At 48.4% G+C, this 22,835-nt stretch overlaps 2 protein-coding genes across 2 annotated transcripts in view; one reads left to right on the top strand and one right to left on the bottom strand.

Moving 5' to 3' along the window:
• The window catches only part of SETX (senataxin), a 302,333-nt gene that overhangs the window by 113,606 nt on the left and 165,892 nt on the right, over positions 1 to 22,835 (bottom strand). The window lies entirely within an intron of this gene.
• Positions 1,020 to 20,775, top strand: LOC144952485 (uncharacterized). The gene is made up of 9 exons (XM_078882925.1): positions 1,020 to 1,470; positions 5,845 to 5,984; positions 6,394 to 6,470; positions 8,372 to 8,515; positions 14,486 to 14,587; positions 15,366 to 15,403; positions 17,495 to 17,541; positions 18,461 to 18,490; positions 20,693 to 20,775. The coding sequence occupies exons 1-9, from the start codon at positions 1,351 to 1,353 to the stop codon at positions 20,742 to 20,744; spliced, it is 750 nt and encodes a 249-aa protein (XP_078739051.1). The 5' UTR covers positions 1,020 to 1,350; the 3' UTR covers positions 20,745 to 20,775.

The following is a 22,835-nucleotide window of genomic DNA, read 5'->3' on the forward strand; positions in this document are numbered from 1 at the left end:
CACCACCGTGGCGCCCCAATAACAAATCCTCTTCGTGCCTGTCCCGAAGAGATTCCGTCAGCTTTGTTAATTTTTTCCCAAAGTGCTGCAGCTTCCCTCCCCCACCACTACCCCTCCCCCCATGATTATTGCCGCAGCTTTCTAAACACACGGTACGGTTTGCATTCTGATCACACGAATTGTGGCTAATACAGACATGATTCCTTGAAAAAGGTTTCAGTTAACATCTTAACACAGCTGTTTTGTTGCCAGAAAAAAGGGGAAAACCTATTCTCATTTTGGTACTGGCAAAGGAGGTCCCATGACAGGGTGAAAACGTGTAAGCCCAATGGTTCTTACCCTGGGCACATCACGCACCCCCTGGGGGTGCGACACATGGCCAGATTTTTTTTTTAAAGGTAAATAATCGAAAACACAAATTTAGCACGGATAAGTGAGGATAACTTACTTTGTTTCATCAAACCCGATGTGTTTATTAACACTGTGCATTGTTGTCTAGCGGTCGAGAACCAAACGAGTTGCAAGGCTGCAGTAAAGGATAAGAACCACTGGACTACACTATACACTACACTACAATATACACGATACTATACACTACGCACGACACTACTATACACTACAACATACACTACAATACACTACACTATATTACACTATATACTACAATACACTACACTATATACTACACTATACACTACAATACACTACACTATACACCATATACTACACTATACACTATACACCACAGAGCCACTATTTTCAACAAACACGGTGGTTGTGCAATGCCTCGGATTTCTCTGTCCACCACCCACCCCACCAGGGCCGTGCAAACAGAGGCTGCGGGGTCAGCGCTGATAATGCTGCTGCTGCTATCAGCCCTGCTTATCAGCTTACAGAGGGTGAACGCGGTCCATGCCCTAGCGCTTATGCTGCTGCTGTCGCAGTCTACAGAGATTCGCTCCCACGACAGACGTGGTTTGCCGTATCGCTCGCTCTCAGATACGCTTCAGCGGCCGTCTGGAACGCTCTCTTCCCCCTGCGCCGATAGTTAGGAAGCCACTGCGAGTTGCGCGCTGTTGGAGTCGTCACTTTTCTTGAGAAACTGCTTTTTTTCGTGTCTCTGTGTTTTTCGTGTGTTTGTCATTCCCCCCTCTCCTCCCCCTCTCTACAGGCAACCTCATTGGCACGGTTGGCATCTTACGGTGCAAAAGAGGTTCAACATACACACACAAACTACCCAGAGACTCAACACTACCCATAGACTCAACACTACCCATAGACTCAACACCGCAGCTTCGATTAGCGCGGTTGGCTACGTACGGTGTGAAAGAAGTTCAAGCTGCGTGCACCATGCCAGGACAATCGACCCTCGTCACAGTGGTCACGTGCGTGCTCGTCGGCTGCCTCGTCGGCGAGGCCGCGTCCACGAAGGGGTCCCACGGGGACGAGGATGAGCTGCAGGTGCCGAAGGTTGGTGCAGTCACCTCTCGCAATCGTCGTCGTCGTTGTCATCATCATCATCATCACTTCCAAAAATCATTATCAATATCATCATTGCCATTATCAACATCACCATCATAACCATCGCCATCATCACCAGTGCATCAACATCAAGCGTCATTCCAATCAGCATTATCATCAGTGCATCAATCATCATTCCCATCATTATCATCATCGCTATCATCATCAGTGCATCAACATCAATCATCGTCGCCATCATCATTATCATCATCGCCATCATCATCATTATCATCATCGCCATCATCATCAGTGCATCATCGTCATCATCATCAGTTCATCGCCGCCATCATCATCAGTGCATCATCGCCATCATCATCAGTGCATCATCGCCATCATCATCAGTGCATCATTGCCATTATCATCGTCGCCATAATCATTATCATATTCAGTGCAACAATCATCATTCCCATCATCATCATCGCCATCATCATCAGTGCATCATCATCATCAGTGCATCACCACCACCGCCGCCACCGTCTTCGCCAGCATGCCGGCTTCTCTCGAGTCTCTGTTCCCCAGCCACCCGCGCGAGTTCTGCGGCCGCTCGCAACCTCCCTCCCCTCCCTCCCTCCCTCCGCGCCTCCAAACGCCCTCGCCAAAGCTGCCCAATCGACCTCCTGTCCGACCCGGCCGGTCGGATCGCGGTCCACGTCAGCCGGGCTTAACAAAGCACTCAGCTTCACACGCGGTGGTGGTGATAGGGGTGGTAGGGGTAGTCGTGCTGTCGCGACCAATATTAACCAGAATAAAGGTGGGTGAGGAGGGGGATTAAATGGCGTAAATATAACGACGAAATATTGATTTCAAGCTTTCGTGGCTGCAGGAATCCATACTCTTTGGTTATTTGGCTTTACAGAAAGAACCAAAGAGTAAAACGACGCATTTATATTTAAGCGACCTAATCTACAACAAAGTAAACTCCTCCATGATGCATAATGCACCTTTAGCAACTCGCCAGAGATTATCAACAATATGGAAATAATGAGATTTGTTGCTTGATTTATTTACACGTGTTTTCTTTTGTTCAATATACCGTCAAATATCGGCACTATATAAAATTAGATATCTAATATGGTTTCGAGAACTGATGATATACTGAACAGGTCAGTTAAATGTATTGATGAAAATCAAACGTATACAGGAACACCCCGATGTAAACTCTCCACACGACCTACTGTAGCCCAAGGGGCCGTCCATAAATGACGTCACGCGATTTTTGACCCCCCCCCCCTCGTCAAACGGCGTCACAAATAAGTCAGACCCCCCAAACCATATTTACATTTTGAAAATAAAACATGCTTCAAATCGCTTTAAACTATTGTCATTGTAGTGCGTATTTAATGTGGCGCTGCACTCTGATGTTGTAGGAGAAAACATGTATTACTAGTAGTACTACTACCACTAGTAGTACTACTAGTAGTATCTACTACTATCTCCTAGTAGTAGAAAGTATCTACTACTACTAGTAGATACTAGTAGTAGTAGTAGATACTTTCTACTACTAAAAGCTGGGCCACGTTACTATTCGCCATCCCATCCCTAATAGTACTAGTAGTAGTAGGTTCTGTATCATGTTACGATCCACCATCCTATCTCTAGACTACTTAGTGGTACGAGTAGTAGTAGGTTCTGTACCATGTTACAATCCACCATCCTATCTCTAGACTACTTAGTGGTACTAGTAGTAGTAGGTTCTGTACCATGTTACGATCCACCATCCTATCTCTAGACTACTTAGTGGTACTAGTAGTAGTAGGTTCTGTACCATGTTACGATCCACCATCCTATCTCTAGACTACTTAGTGGTACTAGTAGTAGGTTCTGTACCATGTTACGATCCACCATCCTATCTCTAGACTACTTAGTGGTACTAGTAGTAGTAGGTTCTGTACCATGTTACGATCCACCATCCTATCTCTAGACTACTTAGTGGTACTAGTAGTAGTAGGTTCTGTATCATGTTACAATCCACCATCCTATCTCTAGGACTACTTAGTGGTACGAGTAGTAGTAGGTTCTGTACCATGTTACGATCCACCATCCTATCTCTAGACTACTTAGTGGTACTAGTAGTAGTTGGTTCTGTACCATGTTACAATCCACCCTCCTATCCCTCGGACTATTTAGTGGTACTAGTAGTAGTAGGTTCTGTATCATGTTACAATCCACCATCCTATCTCTAGGACTACTTAGTGGTGGTACTAGTAGTAGTAGGTTCTGTATCATGTTACAATCCACCATCCTATCTCTAGACTACTTAGTGGTACGAGTAGTAGTAGGTTCTGTACCATGTTACAATCCACCATCCTATCTCTAGGACTACTTAGTGGTGGTACTAGTAGTAGTAGGTTCTGTACCATGTTACAATCCACCATCCTATCTCTAGGACTACTTAGTAGTGGTACTAGTAGTAGTAGGTTCTGTATCATGTTACAATCCACCATCCTATCTCTAGACTACTTAGTGGTACGAGTAGTAGTAGGTTCTGTATCATGTTACAATCCACCATCCTATCTCTAGGACTACTTAGTGGTGGTACTAGTAGTAGTAGTATTTTCTGTATCATGTTATAATCCACCATCCTATCTCTAGACTACTTAGTGGTGGTACTAGTAGTAGTAGGTTCTGTACCATGTTACGATCCACTATCCCGTCTGTAGGAGTAGGTTCTACTTATACTCAGTGCTGGATGAAGCTATTGCAGGGCCTGTAGCATATGTTATCGAGGGGGCTTTAAAAATCCATAAATATGAAAGCACACGTTTTTTCTTGCATCGTAAAGTATTTTTTTTCCTTTGCTAAACAACCAGATAATACGACAAATCGCTAACCTTAAACACCGAGTCGTTCATAAAAGTTGAAGGCAGTATAGTACTATAGTAATCGAGCAAGTGCAGAATCACTGAACCGAAATTGATAGCTTGAAAGCATTTCGTGTGGGGCCCTTGAAAGTGCGGGGCCCGTAGCATATGTAGCTACTTTTGCTACTAGGATAATCCGGCACTGCTACTACTAGTAGCAGGTTCTGTACCACGTCACCATCCACCACTGAATCTCTTTGTTTCGATGTAAGTTACTTTCCATTCACGTTATCGTTTTTAGGAACACATCCTTAGGCCTAAACCGGGCTATGCCTGTACTTCATTGTTAACACCACGCACACCGCAGTGATACACTTTTTAGGCACTTTTCTATTTTTATTATTTTACACGCTTTTATTTAACTCACTTTGTCTGTTGTCGTATCCTCAAAAAATATTTTAACTCAATTTTTACCCACTTCCCAATGTGCTATCGACTGCAAACTTGGTTTACTTATGTCATACTGATGACAAGACTATATTCTATCATAAAAAAAATCTAAAACATATACTTGGATTGCGAGCTTAATTCGTTCCGGAAACGTGCTTGTAATCCAAAGCACTCGTATATCAGTTGTGATCACGTGACGCTCGGCAGACAAAGCGGATATGTCCTATTCGTATTGCAATACCTCGCTCGTTTATCAAATTTATATTTATTTAAATTGTTTGCTCGTCTTGCAAAACACTCGCAGACCAAGTTACTCGCAATCCAAGGTTTTTACTGTATTTTAAAACATTCTCTTACACGCTTTTGATAAACTCACTTTGTCTGTTGTCGTATCCTCAAATCTTGTAACTCAATTTTAACCCACTTCCCAATGTCGTATCGACTGCAAACTTGGTATACTTATGTCATACTGATGACAATACCATATTCTATCATTCAAATTAAAAAAAAAATATTTTTAAACAATCTTTTTTATATGTTATGTTTCGGCTTGGGTCTAATTCTCCATGCTCAACTCACGTTGGCTGTAAATCACCACGGTCCCTTACGTTATGGCAAGTCTCGGGGCCACTTCCTGGAGTCGTGGAGTTCTGCCATTACTAGTACGATACATTTCATAAAAAGCGTGTTTAAAAAATTGAAAATATTACTTTTATTGTTACCACTTAAGGCCCCACTGAGCTATGTAGCTATTTTTAGAAGCGACTTGGCTATCACAAACGATAGCTCAGCGAAGTGGCTTATTTCGTGGAAATTTATAGCGGCTGCCAAACACTTTAAACGCGTGAAGTCGAATCTAAATGTCGAGGGAAAAACCCAGAGGACCCAGCTAAAAAAATTCACACGGCCACGGGGAGACACCACACACTCCAAATATACAGCAAGGCATTGTCAGGGTCAGGATTGAACCCACGACCTTCTGTACACCAGGCGAGGCAGTGAACATCTCCGAGCCACCGTGTAGGTGAGCCTCCCCTGGTGACACATCAACCGCCCTTCTGTTGCTTGCCAGTTCCTGGGCACGTGGTACGGCGTGGCCGTTGCATCCGACAACAGCGAGCTGCTGGCGCTGATGCACAAAGTGAACAGCAGCGTGTACCACGTGGAGGAGGGTGCCAACGGCACGGTGGTCATCCACGGAGCCTCCTTCATGTGAGTCGCCCCCCATCTCCCCCCTCTCCTCCAATCTAGCCTCCCCGTAGCAGCTGTTCCCAGATACATCAGTCTTTTTTCCTTCCAAATTACACGACTCAATTGGGAAACGCATGGCAACATCGCCACCCGCTACTGGCAGTTTGATGCACATGGACAGCTACTACTGGGGGTGCCCCTCGGTTAGACCACACAGCAATCACCACGCTCCCTACTTTGAAACGCACCGCTGCAGACTGCGCCTGTGAACACACAGCAGCGTAGGCACATTGCTTAGTTGATGATTTCCCTCGGAGAGGAAATGTCGCGAAACACATGAGCGTTGTTGGGTTCCGGCATTGCTACGAATAAATTGAGTGAGCGCGGTAACCTGATGACCTGTGCTGTGCCTGATGTCGATCCCGCTCAGGATGGGAATGTGCATTCGTGAAACAAAGCACTTCAACCTGTTCGCAAAGGAGAAGATCCTGATTCCTTTCGTGCCCGGTACGACCGCCTCGTGTGTACTACTCCCTCTGTCTCCCTCTGTGTGTGCGTGTGTGGTCTTTTTGTCGGGGTGCGATGATGTAGTTAGTTGCCGCTACTGAACCACCCAAGAGCCAGTGGCGACCCGACTCCCAATTGCACATCGAACATCATCGACCCAATGAACCACGCACGATGACCTCGCTGCCGATCTCGTCAAGGAGAGCAATAAACCAGAGAATGGGAGAAGGCGAACAGTACAAAGACAATGCACGTGTCAGAGCATTGTCTTGCTCGGGGTGAGCAGCTATATCATGAGATACCTTTTTGCCGGTATCAAAGTATGAAAAATGAAAATAGGTTTTACCCTTTCTGGCAATAAAACAGGAGTGGTGTTAAGATGTTCAAACACCAAATAGAAAACTTTTCCAAGGAATCAAGTCTGCATTAACCACACGTGCTTTTGGTGAACATGCAAAATAAACACTCTTAACACCTGTTTTTTTGCCAGAAAGGGTAAAAACCTCTTTTTATTGATCATACTTTGATTCTGGCAAAAAAGGTCCCATGATAGAGCAATAAACCATCATCGCGCAAACTCCGCTCATCATCCTCGCAGCAGCAGCGCCAGCTTTTGGCAAACCGTCGGACACGGACGGTGGTCCAATCATCATCGCGCGGCACTTTCAGATGCGCTCTGTCTGCGGCTGTCTGGAACGCTCTTCCCCTTCCAATATTCGGAAGCCACTGGAGCTATGGCACTTTGAAATCATTATATAGATTTACAAACTCGTTTCTTTAAAACTGTTTGTTGTGTTTAGTTTGTTGTCCTTCCCCCCGGCACCTTCGATTAGCACGGTTGGCTATGTACGGTGCAAAAGAAGTTCAACATACATACTGCACTCTACACTATACTCGCTATACAATACACACACGACACTATGATACTAACTTGAAAACGCGTTTCTTTAGAACTGTTTTGTTTAGTTTGTTGTACTTCCCCTCCCCGACACCTCGGATTAGCGCAATTGGCTACGTACGGTGACAGATAAGTTTCAAATACATACTACACTACACACTTGGCATCGCACAAGTTCAACACACACGCGGTAGAGGCGAGTACTGTTATAGAGCACCTATGACAGCCGGCACATCACACAAGGGGGAGGGTGGCCAGCAGCAAGCACGATCGCCTTTGCCTCCCCAGTGGCAATGTTTACATACCGCACCAGGTACTAATTTGAGGCTGAGTTGACCTAGGGGAGACCATCGGTTTAGATAATCGTCACTGATGTTGCCCGTGAGCAGGAATCGAACTCAGATTTGCCCGGTTCGTAGCACAGCGTAGTGCTAACCGCTGCGCTACCGATCTCCCCACACACACACGCACTACGTCACGTGGCATGTGCATGTGTGTTACGTCATTGCGTCGTTAATGGGTGTAGCCTTTATCCCGCTGCGCTATGAACGAGGCGACCCAAAGTAGATTCCTGCTCACAGCCAACGCCAGTGACAAATATCTGAACTGGTTCTAGGCCTCCCCTAGATCGACTCAGCCTCAAATGAGTACCTGGTGTGGTGTGTAGTCACTATAACCACTGAGGGGAGACAAAGGCCGCCGGGCGTGGTGCTGGCCACCCAGCCTCTCGCGTGCTGTGCCGACTTTCACAGGTGCTCGCTAACAGCACTTGCCCCGGTCTGTTAAAGGCTACACGGGGAATCCATCATTTGTGTGACGTCATTGCATTGCGTGACGTCACAGTCTCCACCGAACGTCATCCCACGAGGCAGGAAACCGGTTTCCGATCGTCGTTTGCAGCACATTCGGGATCCCACGAGCACCTTACAAAAATGTAAAATATAAATGATTTTGTTGTTGTTATTGACAAGCCACGATTTCTGTTTTGTGTTTCGTTGCCCAGACAACAGCAGCCAGCCCTTCTCAGACTTCGTGGGCGACACGAACGCCACCTACAGGTTCCTGAAGATCAAGTACGAGAGCTACTCGGTGATGCAGCAGTACGGATACCGCAACGGCACGCGGGAGAGCATCCTCTACCTGCTGGGTGGGCACCCACCACAACAAACACATTCCTGCGGAGGGAGCTGGTAGGAACGTTGGGTTGCTCGGTCAATGGCCAGGGTCAACGGCGGCGTGGTGTCTTCCGCAAATATGCCCGACTGTGAGGGCGGGCACAAGCCGACGTGAGTAGGTTAAACGTTGAGTTTTATAAGGGCACCACGGGGTGACCAGCCCCTCCTCACCCAGCCCCACCCCTCCCACCCCCCACCCAGCCCCACCCTCTCCACCCACCTCCTCCCCACCCTCCCCACCCAGCCCCTCCCCACCCTCCCCACCCAGCCCCTCCCCATCCTCCCCTCCCCACCCAGCCGCACCCAGCCCCTCCCCTCCCCACCCAGCCCCTCCCTCCCCACCCAGCCCCTCCCTGCACGATGGACACAATAATCCCCTGTGGGCTGGTGTAACCTACCAGTACAGTACAGTAGTAATAATAATAACCTACCAGTACAGTACAATAGTAATAATGACGGCAATAACAGCAACGACAATAACGATAACAGCAATAGTAACTGTCACGTCATCCACAAAACAAGGACTCTTGTGCCCTATGGGGCCGTCCATAAATGACGTCACATCAAAATGCGCAACTTTAAATAAATATAGACAACTCGTTCTACTTAATAGACTTTTTAATAAAATGTTTCTCCTACAACATCAGAGTGGAGCGCCACATTAAATACGCACTACAATGACAATAGTTGAAAGCGATTTGAAGCATGTTTTATTTTGGGGGGGGGGCAGAGCTTTGTGATGTCATATTTGAGGGGGGGTCTGACTTTTTGTGACGCCGTGTGACGAAGGGGGGGGGGGGGGGGGTCAAAAATCGTCCAAAATCGCGTCACGTCATTTATGGATGGTGCGTCCCCCCGAGACTCACGCCAACACAGTGTAGAGGGTTGTACGCCCTAACACTGAGACAGCTTGATCTCAGTGTTCTGGTGGAGTACGGGCTCGCGTTCCAACATCCAGCACTCTGACAGAGCCTGGCCCTGGACACGCCATCAAGTGCCCTCTCCTTATGAACTTCAGTCGTAGCCGTCCTCACCTCCACGAGAAGGAAGCATCTTTTACAATAGTCCACCATCACCACCACACTCCACGTTCCATCGAGCAGTCATATGAAGTACCGTTGATGACTCTTGGACACCGTTGGTGAGGCACACGTATTTATTCCGTACAAGTAGTCACAACTGTGGACATACAATACTAGAGGGGGTATCGGCCCCCTCACCCGGCTAGCTGGGAATACACTGCTAGCTATCTCTGACCTACCTCCTAGTCCTCCACTAACGGGCTAGGGGAGGCTGTCTGGCCCGACACTGGTAAGTCGGGCTACGGTACCCGGAGTCCTAGAGCACTAGCTCTGGTTCTCGGGACCACGCCGCTGGCTCGGTCCTGCGCGGCTCTGACAAGGGCGGCGTCCCAGGGGAGTCCAGGGCACTAGCTAGACGATCTTCGGTCTTCACTGGTTTAGCTTTAACATTCTGCCCCGAGCCCTCTGACACATCCCCCTTTATACTCCACCCCCGCTGAGGGGTGGGGCCCCGGGCTGCCTGGTGCGGACGTCGTTGAGAGCACCCCCCCCGTGCACACACGTAGCCCCGCCCACTGTGTTTGTTTCCCATAAGCTGCCATGCATAACGGCTCTCTCTCTAACACCCCTACACATATGCATGCACACACTCAGACACAACCAAGGAGCCAAAGACCACACACTCCCAATGCCAGACATTCAATGCCAGGCTGTTGGGGTCTTGTTCACGCCACTGCTCGGCAAGCCCTACCCCATGTTATTGGCTCCCCACGACAGCCGAGTGAAGCTTTCCTGCGCTGCCCTCGTTTGCTGATTGCAGGTGGTAGTAGCCCACCCTGACGGTGGTGCGTTTTCACAGAGTCCCAACCGAACTGCTCATTCAGAGTCTAGCCCCCGTCCTCTTATAGTCCGGGCTCTCCCCGGATTGGTCAAACACCTGGCCAATTACAATAGGCCACCTCCCTCTACACTGCCCCTGGATCTCTCCCCCTCTTCGGTGTCACTCAAGCGGGCGGCATCCCAGGCCACAAGATTCAGTTTCCCCCACAGCTAAATCGACATGCCTCACACACCACGCCACAGTAACAATAATAACAGCAATATCAGCAATGGCAACAATAATATAAACAACAACACTGATAATAACAATAATAACAATAACAAACATTATCAACAGGGATAATAAAAATAACAATGACAACAATAACAACAGTAGTTTACGACCAGGACTAATCAGTAGGTGAAGGCCAATTTACTCACTCGCTCACCCGCTTGCTCACTCACCCACCCACTCACTCATCCACTCACTCACTCACCCACTCACTCACCCACTCGCTCACTCACCCATCCGCGCACCCACCCGCGCACTCACCCACTCCCTTGCCCGCTCACTCACTCGCTCACCCGCTCACTCACCCAATAATCTATGCACTCACTAACCCACACACTTACCCACTCACTCGCGCACTCACTCACCCACTCACTCGCGCACTCACCCACTCACCCACTCACTCACCTACCCATTCACTCACTCAATCCAATGCCCGCCATTCGCCACTAAGTAACGGTGACGTCACCATGGCGCCTGTGCCAGGCCAGGTGCACTTTGAGGCCACGTGAGGTGTCGAAGGCTCGCTGACAGGAGGTTTCGTGAAGAAACCAGGTGCCATGGGTTGGCTGACTGAGATGACCGGTAGATGCACACCAGCTGTACCTCTTCTGTGCCAACTTGCTGCATTGTAGCCACCCGGCGCTCTGTTGTTGTAAGCGTCGCTCAACTGTCCTCCGTTGTTGCTGGAGGGCGACTGCCTTCAATTGCCCAGTAGCGTCCTTCACGAGCCTCCTCCTTAGAGGCCGATCCTGAAACTGCTTGTACCAGTCATCAGCAAGTTCACTCAGCACCACATCCTCCCGTAACGCATCAGTCAATCTCTTCTCCAGCCAATGTCGTGCCCATTTAGCACCCTCTATATGGCCAAACAGAAGCAGCTTGGGCATGTGGGCTACATGACCCAGCCAACGCAGCCTTGCCTGCTGGAGGAGCTCACCGATGGGAATGTGTCCAGATTTTCAAGGATGTGTGAGCACCCTCACACAATCCAGCCGGGTTAAACCCAGGATAGATAATAGGCATCCCAGCCTGAATGTTTCTAACCGGCTCAGATGTTCCATTATAGTGGTCCACGTTTCACAAGGATAGAGAAGGGAGGGCATGACTGTGGCCGAGAAGACCCGAAGCTTTGTGCAGAGCGACAGACCAGGTAGCTTCCATGCAGCATTGTGCAGCCGATGAAAAGATAATGCCGCCCGACTGATTCGGAGTGGACTTCTGCTGTCAAACCGGAGCTGGTCATAAGCACACTGCTCATGTATGGGAAACTCTCCACTCTCTCCACAACTGCTCCATCACCAATGGGGAGCCGAGGGGGTGGAGATTTTGGTTGCACAAAATACCCAGCCAGGTGTTTAGTTTTGGTGGGGCTGATGGTAAGACCCCACCTCTTAGTGGCACACTCCAGGTTCAGCAGCAGCGCCTCCAATTCCTCCTCTGAGTGAGCAGCAATCACCAGATCATCAGCATACATAACATCGTTGACCAATAGGGAGCCATCCCTCGACCACACTGGGGCATCGATCAGCCTCCCATTGTATCTGTTCTAGATGAAAACTCCTCCGGTAAAGCCATGGAAAGCTTCTCGAAATATGTGGTCAAAGATGATGCTTAATGTTGTGGGAGCCAATGTGAACTTTGAATGGCTCCAAGTCATGGATTCCGAAAGCACGAAGAACTGCTCAGAGCCCAGGCCTACTGACGGTGTCATAGGCCTTGATCAGGTCTCGTTGGAATTCCCTACATCTCTGCTGTAGCAGACGGACAGAGAATAGGGCATCGGTGGAGGACTGCCCTGGTCTGAAACCACATTGGGACTCTCCTCAGCGTGCCTGGCAAGGCGATGTTGAATAATCCTTGCCAGGGCATTTCCTGGCACACTGAGAAGAGAGGGGGGACCCTTCCTGTGGTCCAGACAGTTGTGATGATCCCATGTACAGTAGGGCAGTCTGCACACAGATGCCACCCTCCCTCAGCATTTCGCTTGGGAGATCGTTTCTGCCCGGCGCTTTTCCTGGTCTCAGACTTCGGATCGCCCCTCGGACTTCCTCCACAGATGGCACATCAGGCAACCATTCAGAAGGGGTGGTTACTTCTGTCAATATTTGAGGCATGGCAGCCTCACTCACCCACTCACTCACCCACTCACTCACCTATTCACCCACTCACTCACCCACTCACTCACTAACTCACTAACTCACCTACTCACCCACTCACTCACCCACTCACCAACGCATCCACTCAGTCCCTCTTCTTGTCTCGTCTAGATGTATAGAGCAGCGCCCCATTTCCGAGGCGCTGTAAAGTACTGTAATTATCTATAACTCAATGAGCTACTAAAGTAGTTAGCTTGTTATTACAAGTGGTGACGATGGTGGAGCTGTGGTGACAGGAGGACACGTGACAGTGGTTAAAGAGGGGCTGGGGTAGTGATAGGGGTAGTGATAGCGTTGTGGTAGTGATGCGATAGTGTTGGGGTAGTGATAGGGGTAGGGATAGGCGTGGTGGTAGCTGGCGTGCGGGGAGCTAGCAGGATGATGACGACGGGCTATGAGATGATCAACGTCTTCTTAATTATCCCCATCACATTTCCACCACGTCATTCAGTCACAACACAATGACAAATTAAATGATGATGGTACTGGTGAGGATGATAGCGGCGATAGCATTGATGGCGGTGGTGAGGATGGTGGTGATAGCAGTGATGGCGGTGGTGAGGATAATGGTGATAGCGGTGATGGTGAGGACAATGGTGATGGCGGTGATGGTGAGGATAATGGGTGATAGCGATGATGGCGGTGATGGTGAGGATGATGGTGATGGCGGTGATGGTGAGGATGATGGTGATGGCGGTGATGGTGAGGATGATGGGGATAGCGATGATGGCGGTGGTGAGGATGATAGCGGCGATAGCATTGATGGCGGTGGTGAGGATGGTAATCAAGTCGCACTGCTCAATGCCGTTCGACCAATTCACCAGAGTCAACTCAACCCTTGCACCCTCCAGCACTGCCTCCACCAAAAGTTTTAGCCACCGCTCACCAACTCACCGATAACCGCTCACCACTCACCGATCACCGCTCACCACTCACCACTCACCGATCACCGATCACCACTCACCACTCACCAATCACCTCTCATCACTCACCACTCACCGCTCACCACTCACCCTCACCACTCACGCTCACCACTCACCGATCACCGATCACCACTCACCACTCACCGATCACCACTCACCACTCACCGATCACCACTCACCGCTCACCGCTCACCACTCACCCTCACCACTCACGGTCACCACTCACCACTCACCACTCACCGATCACCACTCACCACTCACCAATCACCGCTCACCACTCACCACTCACCGCTCACCACTCCCTGCTCACCGCTCACCGGTCACTGCTCCTCACCGCTCACCACTCCTCACCACTCCCCGCTCACCACTCACCGTTCACCACTCACCGCTATTCACCACTCACAACTCCCCGCTCACCACTCACCGATGACCACTCTCTGCTCACCGCTCACCAGAGGTGGGACAAAGTCATTGTTATGCAAGTCCAAGTCGAGTCGCAAGTCATCAAATTCATGACTCGAGTCTGACTCGAGTCCAAGTCACATGACTCGAGTCCACATCTCATAGGTGGGACAAAGTCATTGTTATGCAAGTCCAAGTCGAGTCGCAAGTCATCAAATTCATGACTCGAGTCTGACTCGAGTCCAAGTCACATGACTCGAGTCCACACCTCTGCCGCTCACCAATCACCACTCCTCACCGCTCACCACCGGCATGTCTCCCTCATTAGCGCGGAGCCGCACGCTGCCGCAGCAAGTGATCACCGAGTTCAACGCCTTCACCGTCGGCATCGGCCTGGACAAGGAGACCACGGTGGTGGTGCCCAACTCTGGTGAGATGTTAATTCCCTCGCCTGGTGTGCAGGAGGTCGTGGGTTCGATCCCGATCCTGACGATGCCTGCTGCTGTATATTTGGAGTTTGCGTCTCTCTCTCTCTCATCATCATCACGGTGGCTAGGAGATGTTAACTACCTCGCCTGGTATACAGGAGGTCGTGGGTTCGATCCCGACCCTGACGATGCCTGCTGCTGTATATTTGGAGTTTGCGTCTCTCTCTCTCATCATCATCACGGTGGCTATGATATGTTAACTACCTCGCCTCTGAATGCTCCACATGGCGTTAGTTACCGGGGAGGCATGCCGGATCCGAACCGCGAGCCGCTGCAGCCGATTGCTTTGAGCCTCAGAGGAGTCTCTACAAACACCGTGGGGATCTGACAATTCACGCAGCGCTTTTATTTCTCCTCTCTCTTTTTTACGATCAGAGGAAACAAGAATATGCTCAGTGTAGTCGGCACTTTGCTTCGTTTTTTTCCAATGTTTAGCTTTATGTAACTGCCCCCCTTTTTTTAAATGAAAGATTTCACAAAAGATTTCACGGTCTGTTCTCCTTACCCCTTCCCTCTCTCTCTACCCCTTCCCCCTCTCTCTAACCCCTCTCTCTACCCCCTCTCTCTACCCCCTCTCTTTACCCCCTCTCTCTACCCCCTCTCTCTACCCCCTCTCTCTACTCCCCCTCTCTCTCTACCTCCTCTCTCCCTACTCCATGTCTATGTTCCCCCTATCTCTCTCCCCACTCTCCCGACGTCTCTTCCGTCACTCGTGCGTAGTCCTCTGCTTGATAAAGGAGCCCAGGAAGCCGGTTAAGGTACGGACCTCCTGTGCAACGATTCCACATTCTCACACACGCACGCACACACGCGCGCGCAAACGCGCGCACGCACGCACCCGCACGCACACACGCGCAGACAACAACAACCGCCATTCTCCACTAAGTGGCGGTGACGTCACCACGACGCTGTGCCAGGACATGTGCATCTTGAGGCCACGTGAAGTGTCGAACGCCCGCCGGCAGGAGGTCACGGGGCAGACCCAGGTGCCACAGGTCGACTGACTGAGATGACTGGTTGATGCACCACCTGTGCCCCCTACTGTGCCAGACACACGCACACACGCACGCACACACGCACGCGCGCAGACACACACGCATGCGCACATGCACGCACACGAGCAAACGCGCGCACGCACGCACCCGCACAAACACACGCACACACGCGCGCACGCACGCACGCACACGTGCACAGCCTTATTACGGAATGTAAAGGGACCAAAAAAAGTGCGGTTAGCGAGCGCCTATTATTTTCCGGCTAGCAGGTGAAAATTGTGCAGGTTGGAAATTAGCATTTGTATTATTGGAAAGATCGATTGGGATCGCACGAAGCGGCAATCATTGCCCCTCTCCGACACACCGGTTCGCGCTGACGTAGTAACTTTCGTTCACGTGACACAAGCACCGAACTGATGGGTTGTGTCGGGTGGTGGTTGTGGCGATGGGTTAACGACACACCATTATACATTCATACGCCATCTAAGCCCATAAACGAACTTTTATTGTGAAGACCATTTTTCCAGCCAGCTGCCCCCTTTGAAAATGCGTTGATGTGAGATGTTAAAGCACTCCGACACTCAGAATCTTTGTCAGAAGAGACATTTTTTTTAATCCGATGAGCTATGAAGCTCTTTTCCCACATGTTTAGTAGTTTCACAGATGTCCAGATACTGTTCAACTATTTTAACTACGATTTTTTTTGTTTACCAGGCAAGGCCCCAACTGAGCTAAGTAGGATATTTTTCAGAAGCGATCTGGCCATCATAAATTATAGCTTTACTAAGTGGGCTTTTGATCATCATCATGTGGAAATTGATAACAACAGCCAAATGTTCTCAACGCGTGATGTCCATTCTAAATGTGAGAAATCCACGCGACCACGGGGAGAGAGACACGCAAACTCAAATATACAGCAGGTGTCAGGATTGGGATCGAACCCATGGCCTCCTGTATACCAGGCGAGGTAGCTAACATCTCCTAGCCACCATGGGACCCTGGCGATTATGAGAACGCCTCTGTCAAACGCAAACCACCATTAAAGCGTTACAAAGTACACGCCTATGCGATGTTTCCACCTTGTCATATACGGTAAAAAAAAAAATCCCTCGTAAAGCCTTCATCAGACTGTTGGGACAGGTGCTGTTAGCGAGCAGCACCTATGAAGGCTGGCACAGCACACGAGGGGGTGGGTGGCCAGCAGCACGCCTGGCCGTCTTTGTCTCCCTGGTGGCGATGTCTACTACACACCGCTACACCAGGTGCTCATTTGAGGTTGAGTCGATCAAGGGGAGACCCAGAACCGGTTCAGATAATCGTCACCAGTGTCGGTGGCCGTGAGCAGGAATCGAACTCGGTTGCCCGTATTCGTAGCGCAGCATAGCGCTATCCACAACAAAGGTTTTTGGGTGAGATTGCGTAAATGGGTCGTTAAACCCGCCACCACCCGACACGGCCAATTAGTAAGCCAACTCTGGCTGTCTGCCTGATGATGCTAGTTTTAATTACTGGCAAAACGTCACCGTACTCACCAAGGCCGTAATTATTATATATATTGGGGGGGACACCCCTAAAAAGCCTCCATTATGGATAATATTGGTCGCAAAAGCACTACTACGTGTTGAAACAGCGTAGTGGTAACCGCTACGACACCACCGCTCCTCATATATGGTATGCACGTGCTGTTTGGTTCTTTTGGTAAAGTCACGTAGTTAGAAATACGTGACTTTACCGAAATAACCAAAGAGTATGGATTCCTGCAGTCACTAAAGCTTCAAATCAAGATTGGTACACACGTGCATACAGATATGCGATGTCGCACTTGTGATAATGGGAATGCTTTTTTTTTTACAGGAGAAAGATTTGAAAGAAGCCAAAATGGGAGAAAATCACGATTCGAGGTAATTTGCGTTGCCCAGTCGCTGGATCTCGTCAAGGAGCAATAAACCATTTCTATCACGTGAACTCTGTGGTCGTCATCGCAGCAACAGTAGCAGCGGCGGCTTTTGGCTAAACCGTCGAACAAAGATGGTGGTCACCGCATCATCGCGTTGCACTTTCAGATGCGCTTCTGCGGCCATCTTGAATGCTCTTCCTGCCGATATTAGGAAGCTGCTAAAGCTATGCACGTTTAAATCATCCCCGAGATTGACAAACTGATTTCTTTAAAACAGTTTTTGTGTTTAGTGTGTTGTCCTTCCCCCACCCATTTGATTCACGCGGTTGGCTACGTATAGTGTGAAAGAGGTTTAATGTAAATATCACTGGTAAGACCACTTATTCTGTACTTAATTTACCATCTGACACTTTCTTAGCTCGATGAATGAGCGTCTTGATAAGAACAGATTTCTGTGCGGGGTGATCGTGTGACGATGCATTAAGATAGGCGTCAGTATGCATTTTCTTTCGGTAAATACCGTGTGTTATTTTACCATTTCTACCCCGTCCGAGCAGAATATCCAGAAATGGTAGAGTTCTGTCAGCTTCCACTTCCATAGTGAACTGGATGGATAGGTTTTGCGAGTTGAGATGATTTGGAAATACGTTCAGTGTATCTTTGCCGTGTGGCCAGACCACCAATGTCATCCACATATCTAAACCAAGCAGACGTTTTAGCGTGCTTGAAGCTATTGCTTTTCTTTCAATATATTCCATCTACGTGACTTTACCGAAAGAACCAAATAATATGGACTACCCATAGACTCAACACTACCCATAGACTCAACACTAACCATTGCGTCGTCCTGCAGCACAGAGAACCACCGTCACGGCCTGCGTTGGTAAAAATCTTTCCCTTGTATCTCACCCCGCCCTCTCCAGCGTGCGCCATGTGCCTCAACCCGACAAAAGGTGAGCGTCTGCTGGAGTCGCCCTCCTCCACGAAACTCACTTTTTACCACTTACCTGGTGAGGCCGCCGCGGTGGCTAGGAGATGTTAACTACCTCGCCTGGTATGCAGGAGGTTCTTGGGTGCGATCCTGACCCCGACGATGCCTGCTGTATATTTGGAGTTTGCATGTCTCTCTCTTTCATAATCATACCAGGCGAGGCAGTTAACATCTCCTAGCCACCGTGATAACTACGTCGAGTGGTATACAGGAGGTCGAGGGTTCGATCCTGACCCTGACAATGCCTGCTGTTGTATATTTGGAGTCTGTGTGTCTCTTTCTCTCCCCGTGGTAGTGTGGATATTTCTCCAGGTCCCCCGGTTTCCCCCTACACGTTGAGAATCGAAGTCATGCGTTCAGAGTAATTGGCTCTACATCTCCACGTGATGATGATGATGATGCTGCGAAGCCGCCACTTCGTTGAACCATCACTTGTGATTGCCAGCATCGTTTCTGAAAAAAGAGCTACGCAGCTCAGTGGGGCCCTTACCTGGTCAAATAAAATAGTTCGTCGTTTTAGCTTAGGGCCCAGCTTAGGAGGAGGAAGAGGGCCTTGCATGTTGGTCCATTCTTTCCGATCTCCACATTAACTCTTCTCACGCTTGGGCTCTCCCCCTTAACGCTCTGCCGGCTTCACGTTCACTCCACCTCGCTCGTTTCTCAGTCTCCCTTGTTCTCCCTCCTATAACGCGGCGGTGGTAGCTGTTGCCTTCCTGAAGAATACCGCGTTATGGAACATCGCTTTAGAATGAATAATACCTCCTATAATCACCCAGGAATGTCTGTCCTTAACGCTCGCGACGTCACTCCACATCGACCAGCCCCCCTCATTAATAATCATGAGCGGGTGACGTCACTCAATATGGAGTACTCCCCCCTCCTCACTAATAATCATGCGCAAGTGACGTCACTCCACATCGAACAGACTCCCTCATTAATAATCATGAGCAGGTGACGTCCTCCAAATGGACACCCCTCCCATTATTATTACCTACCATTAGCCAAAAATGTCCGTGTGCAATGCTCGTGACGTCACTCCACGTCGACCACCAGCCCCCCCATCATTAATAATCATGAACAAGTTACGTCCTCCACATTGACCCCCCCCCCCTCATTAATAATCATGAGCAGGTGACGTCACTCCACATGGGGGGCCGAGGCGCCTCCTCCCCCCTCCTCGGCGTCAACTCACAACCCTCACTACAAAGGCAGAACCCTCACATCATGCAATCTCCGTAACGCTATTGAGACATCAAAGTAAAAAGGACGTCATGATGAATAAGGGATTATAACCTTAAAAAATGAAATAGCTCTGTGTCACCGCGCCCTTACACATTGCACACGCATTAATGCAATGAATATCACTGAGCGGTCTGCTTTTCACTTGCAAGTTTCAGATTTACTGCAATACACCCGTCCTTGCAAGGGCAATAGGCGAGTATATAAAACAGGATGGTAAAGCACAGTCCGCAACTGGTACAAAAACTGACACCTTTATACAAAGGGTAAAAACCTACTACTATATTTTGCCACTGGTAAAGGAGATGTCTCATAGTGTAAATGGTTACCCCGAGCTCTCAATACTCTGATAGTGCACTGTCTTTGAGTTGTACGCCTTTTGGCGTCATCTGGTCCAACACCAATGGAGACTAGGCTCTAAGAAAAGCTGTCTCGGGTGTGGACCAATCAACTTCAAGGACAGTGCATATCATTATCATCATCAGAGTTTATTTTTGTTTGCATTTTGACTGCTTGTGTTGTGGTTATTGCAAACATTATGCCTTGTATAAAGGTGTCAGTTTTTGTACCAGTTGAAAGGGTAAAAACCTACTACTATATTTTGCCACTGGTAAAGGAGATGTCTCAGTGTAAATGACTACCCATAGACTCAACACTGCCCATAGACTCACACTGCCCACAGACTCAACATATCCATAGACTCAACACACGCATAGACACAACACTGCCCACAGACTCAACACTGCCCAGTGACTCAACACTGCCCATAGACTCAACACTGCCCACAGACTCAACGAACACTCCGGCTAAGTTAGCTCAATGTTGAACCCAACGTTCGCCCAACGTTTTTGCCGAGCGCGTGGCCGTTGTTCACGTGTCCCCCCCCCCCCCCTTGTTGCCGTGCTCCGGCCTCGTGGTCCCGCAGGTTGAACCGCGACGCCATGATCCGGCCACGCCGAGCGGCGATGCCGGAGTAGCCGCCGCGCTCCTCCCCACGCTGCTGCTGCCGCCGCCGGCAGGTAGCAGCGCTCGGAGTGTACGCAGTGACCGATGATCATAGGGGCCGTCCATAAATGACGTCACCCGATTATTTACCCCCCCCCCCCCTTTGTCACATGGCGTCACAAAAAGTCAGACCCCCCCTCAAAAATGACGTCACAAAGCTCTGCCCCCCCCCAAATAAAACATGCTTCAAATCGCTTTAAACTATTGTCATTGTAGTGCGTAGTTAATGTGGCGCTGCACTCTGATTTTGTAGGAGACAACATTTATTAAAAAGTCTATTTAATTAAGTATAACGTGTTGTCTATATTAATTTAAAGTTGCGCATTTTGATGTGACGTCACAATTATCAAAGCCCCCCCCCCCTCGTCACACATCGTCACAAATGTCTGACCCCTCCCCCCCCCCTAGGTGCGTGACATCATTTATGCACGGCCCTATAGTAGTAAAAGTAGCTACATATGTAGCTACGGGCCCCGCACATTCAAGTGCCCTCGCTAAATGCTTTTTTCAATCTATCAATTCCGGTTAAGTGATTCTGCACTTGCTCTATTACTATAGTACTATACTGCCTTCAACTTTTATGAACGACTGGGTGTTTAAGGTTAGGGATTTGTCGTATCGTCTGGCTGCATAGCAAATAAAAAAAATACAATTACTTTATTATGTAAGTTAAAAATTAGTGTTTTAATCTTCTTGGTTCTTTCGGTAAAGTCACGTAGAATGGAAATCATAAAATAATAAAAATGAAACATCATAAAATAATTCTCACGACGTTTCGGCCACAACGCAAGCAGCCGTCCTCAGGTGGAGAACAGGTCTGTCGAGAAGATAGAGTCTGAATGACACACCCCAGGCTTGGAGCGTCTATTTAAGCTGGGATGGAGGGGGGAAGAGCGCCTTGACAAAAAAAAATTGCATATCAAGAGGAATTTAGCATATTTATGGGAAATGCAGATATGCGATTAGTACTACTTGTGAAATGCGTAGGAGGTTTGGCGGGGGGTTTAAAGTTATATTATGCCCGTGCAGTATGCAGGATTAGCAGCATCAAAGGCAGGAGATAGGGGTAACATTAATAAAGGGAAGGAATGTTAATAGTATGTAGCTGCAGTAACTAAACCACCACGTAAATAACTAAAGTATAAACTACATAGTATCATCAGTATACTAAATATACTCTCCAATAAGCTGAGCTACTAACAGTAAGTAATACATTACAATTCTATGTCACAAAAATTATAATATGCTTCCAGCTTAACTTTATTCTCTTACATCACACGGGTCTACACCGTACCATATGCTGCCATAGACAAACCCAACATTAAATTATATACCGTATTACTATACACCACCTTATACATTGTAATATTACACTATGTATTATTCTACCCACTCTACTGTATATCACACTGCTGTATATTCACTATACAATTACGATACTGTATATTACTTCGCACATTGTATTAAACATTACAATTATATACTATTTATTATTATACAATCCGCTATACACTATACCATTGACCGTCGCGTGAAAGATACTAGAGACAATTTCAACCGAGAAGATGGATTCTGGCTCAGCAATCATTAGAAGGACGTAATAAACCATTTTGGATCTTAACTGATTGTGTTCACGTTTACGGTGACTTTCAGACCGCAGTCCACTCACTGGCATTGACTATATATCTTGTATTCTCCGCAGGGAATGGATTCTTTGCTCCGCTGCAAGTCTCCTACTACCACTCTCCCATTGACATATTTCGTTGCTTCCTCTTAGTATCTTGGCAGTATATAGTACGGTGTAGACCCGTGTGATGTAAGAGAATACAGTTTAGCTGGAAGCATATTATAATTTTTGCGACATAGCATTGTAATGTATTACTTACTGTTAGTAGCTCAGCTTATTGGAGAGTATATTTAGTATACTGATGATACTATGTAATTTATACTTTAGTTGTTTATGTGATGGTTTAGTTACTGCAGCTACATACTATTAACATTCCTTCCCTTTATTAATATTACCCCTATCTCCTCCCTTTGATGCTGCTAATCCTGCATAATGC

Source organism: Lampetra fluviatilis, chromosome 68 (assembly GCF_964198595.1).
Source record: "Lampetra fluviatilis chromosome 68, kcLamFluv1.1, whole genome shotgun sequence".
Taxonomy (NCBI): Eukaryota; Metazoa; Chordata; class Hyperoartia; order Petromyzontiformes; family Petromyzontidae; genus Lampetra; species Lampetra fluviatilis.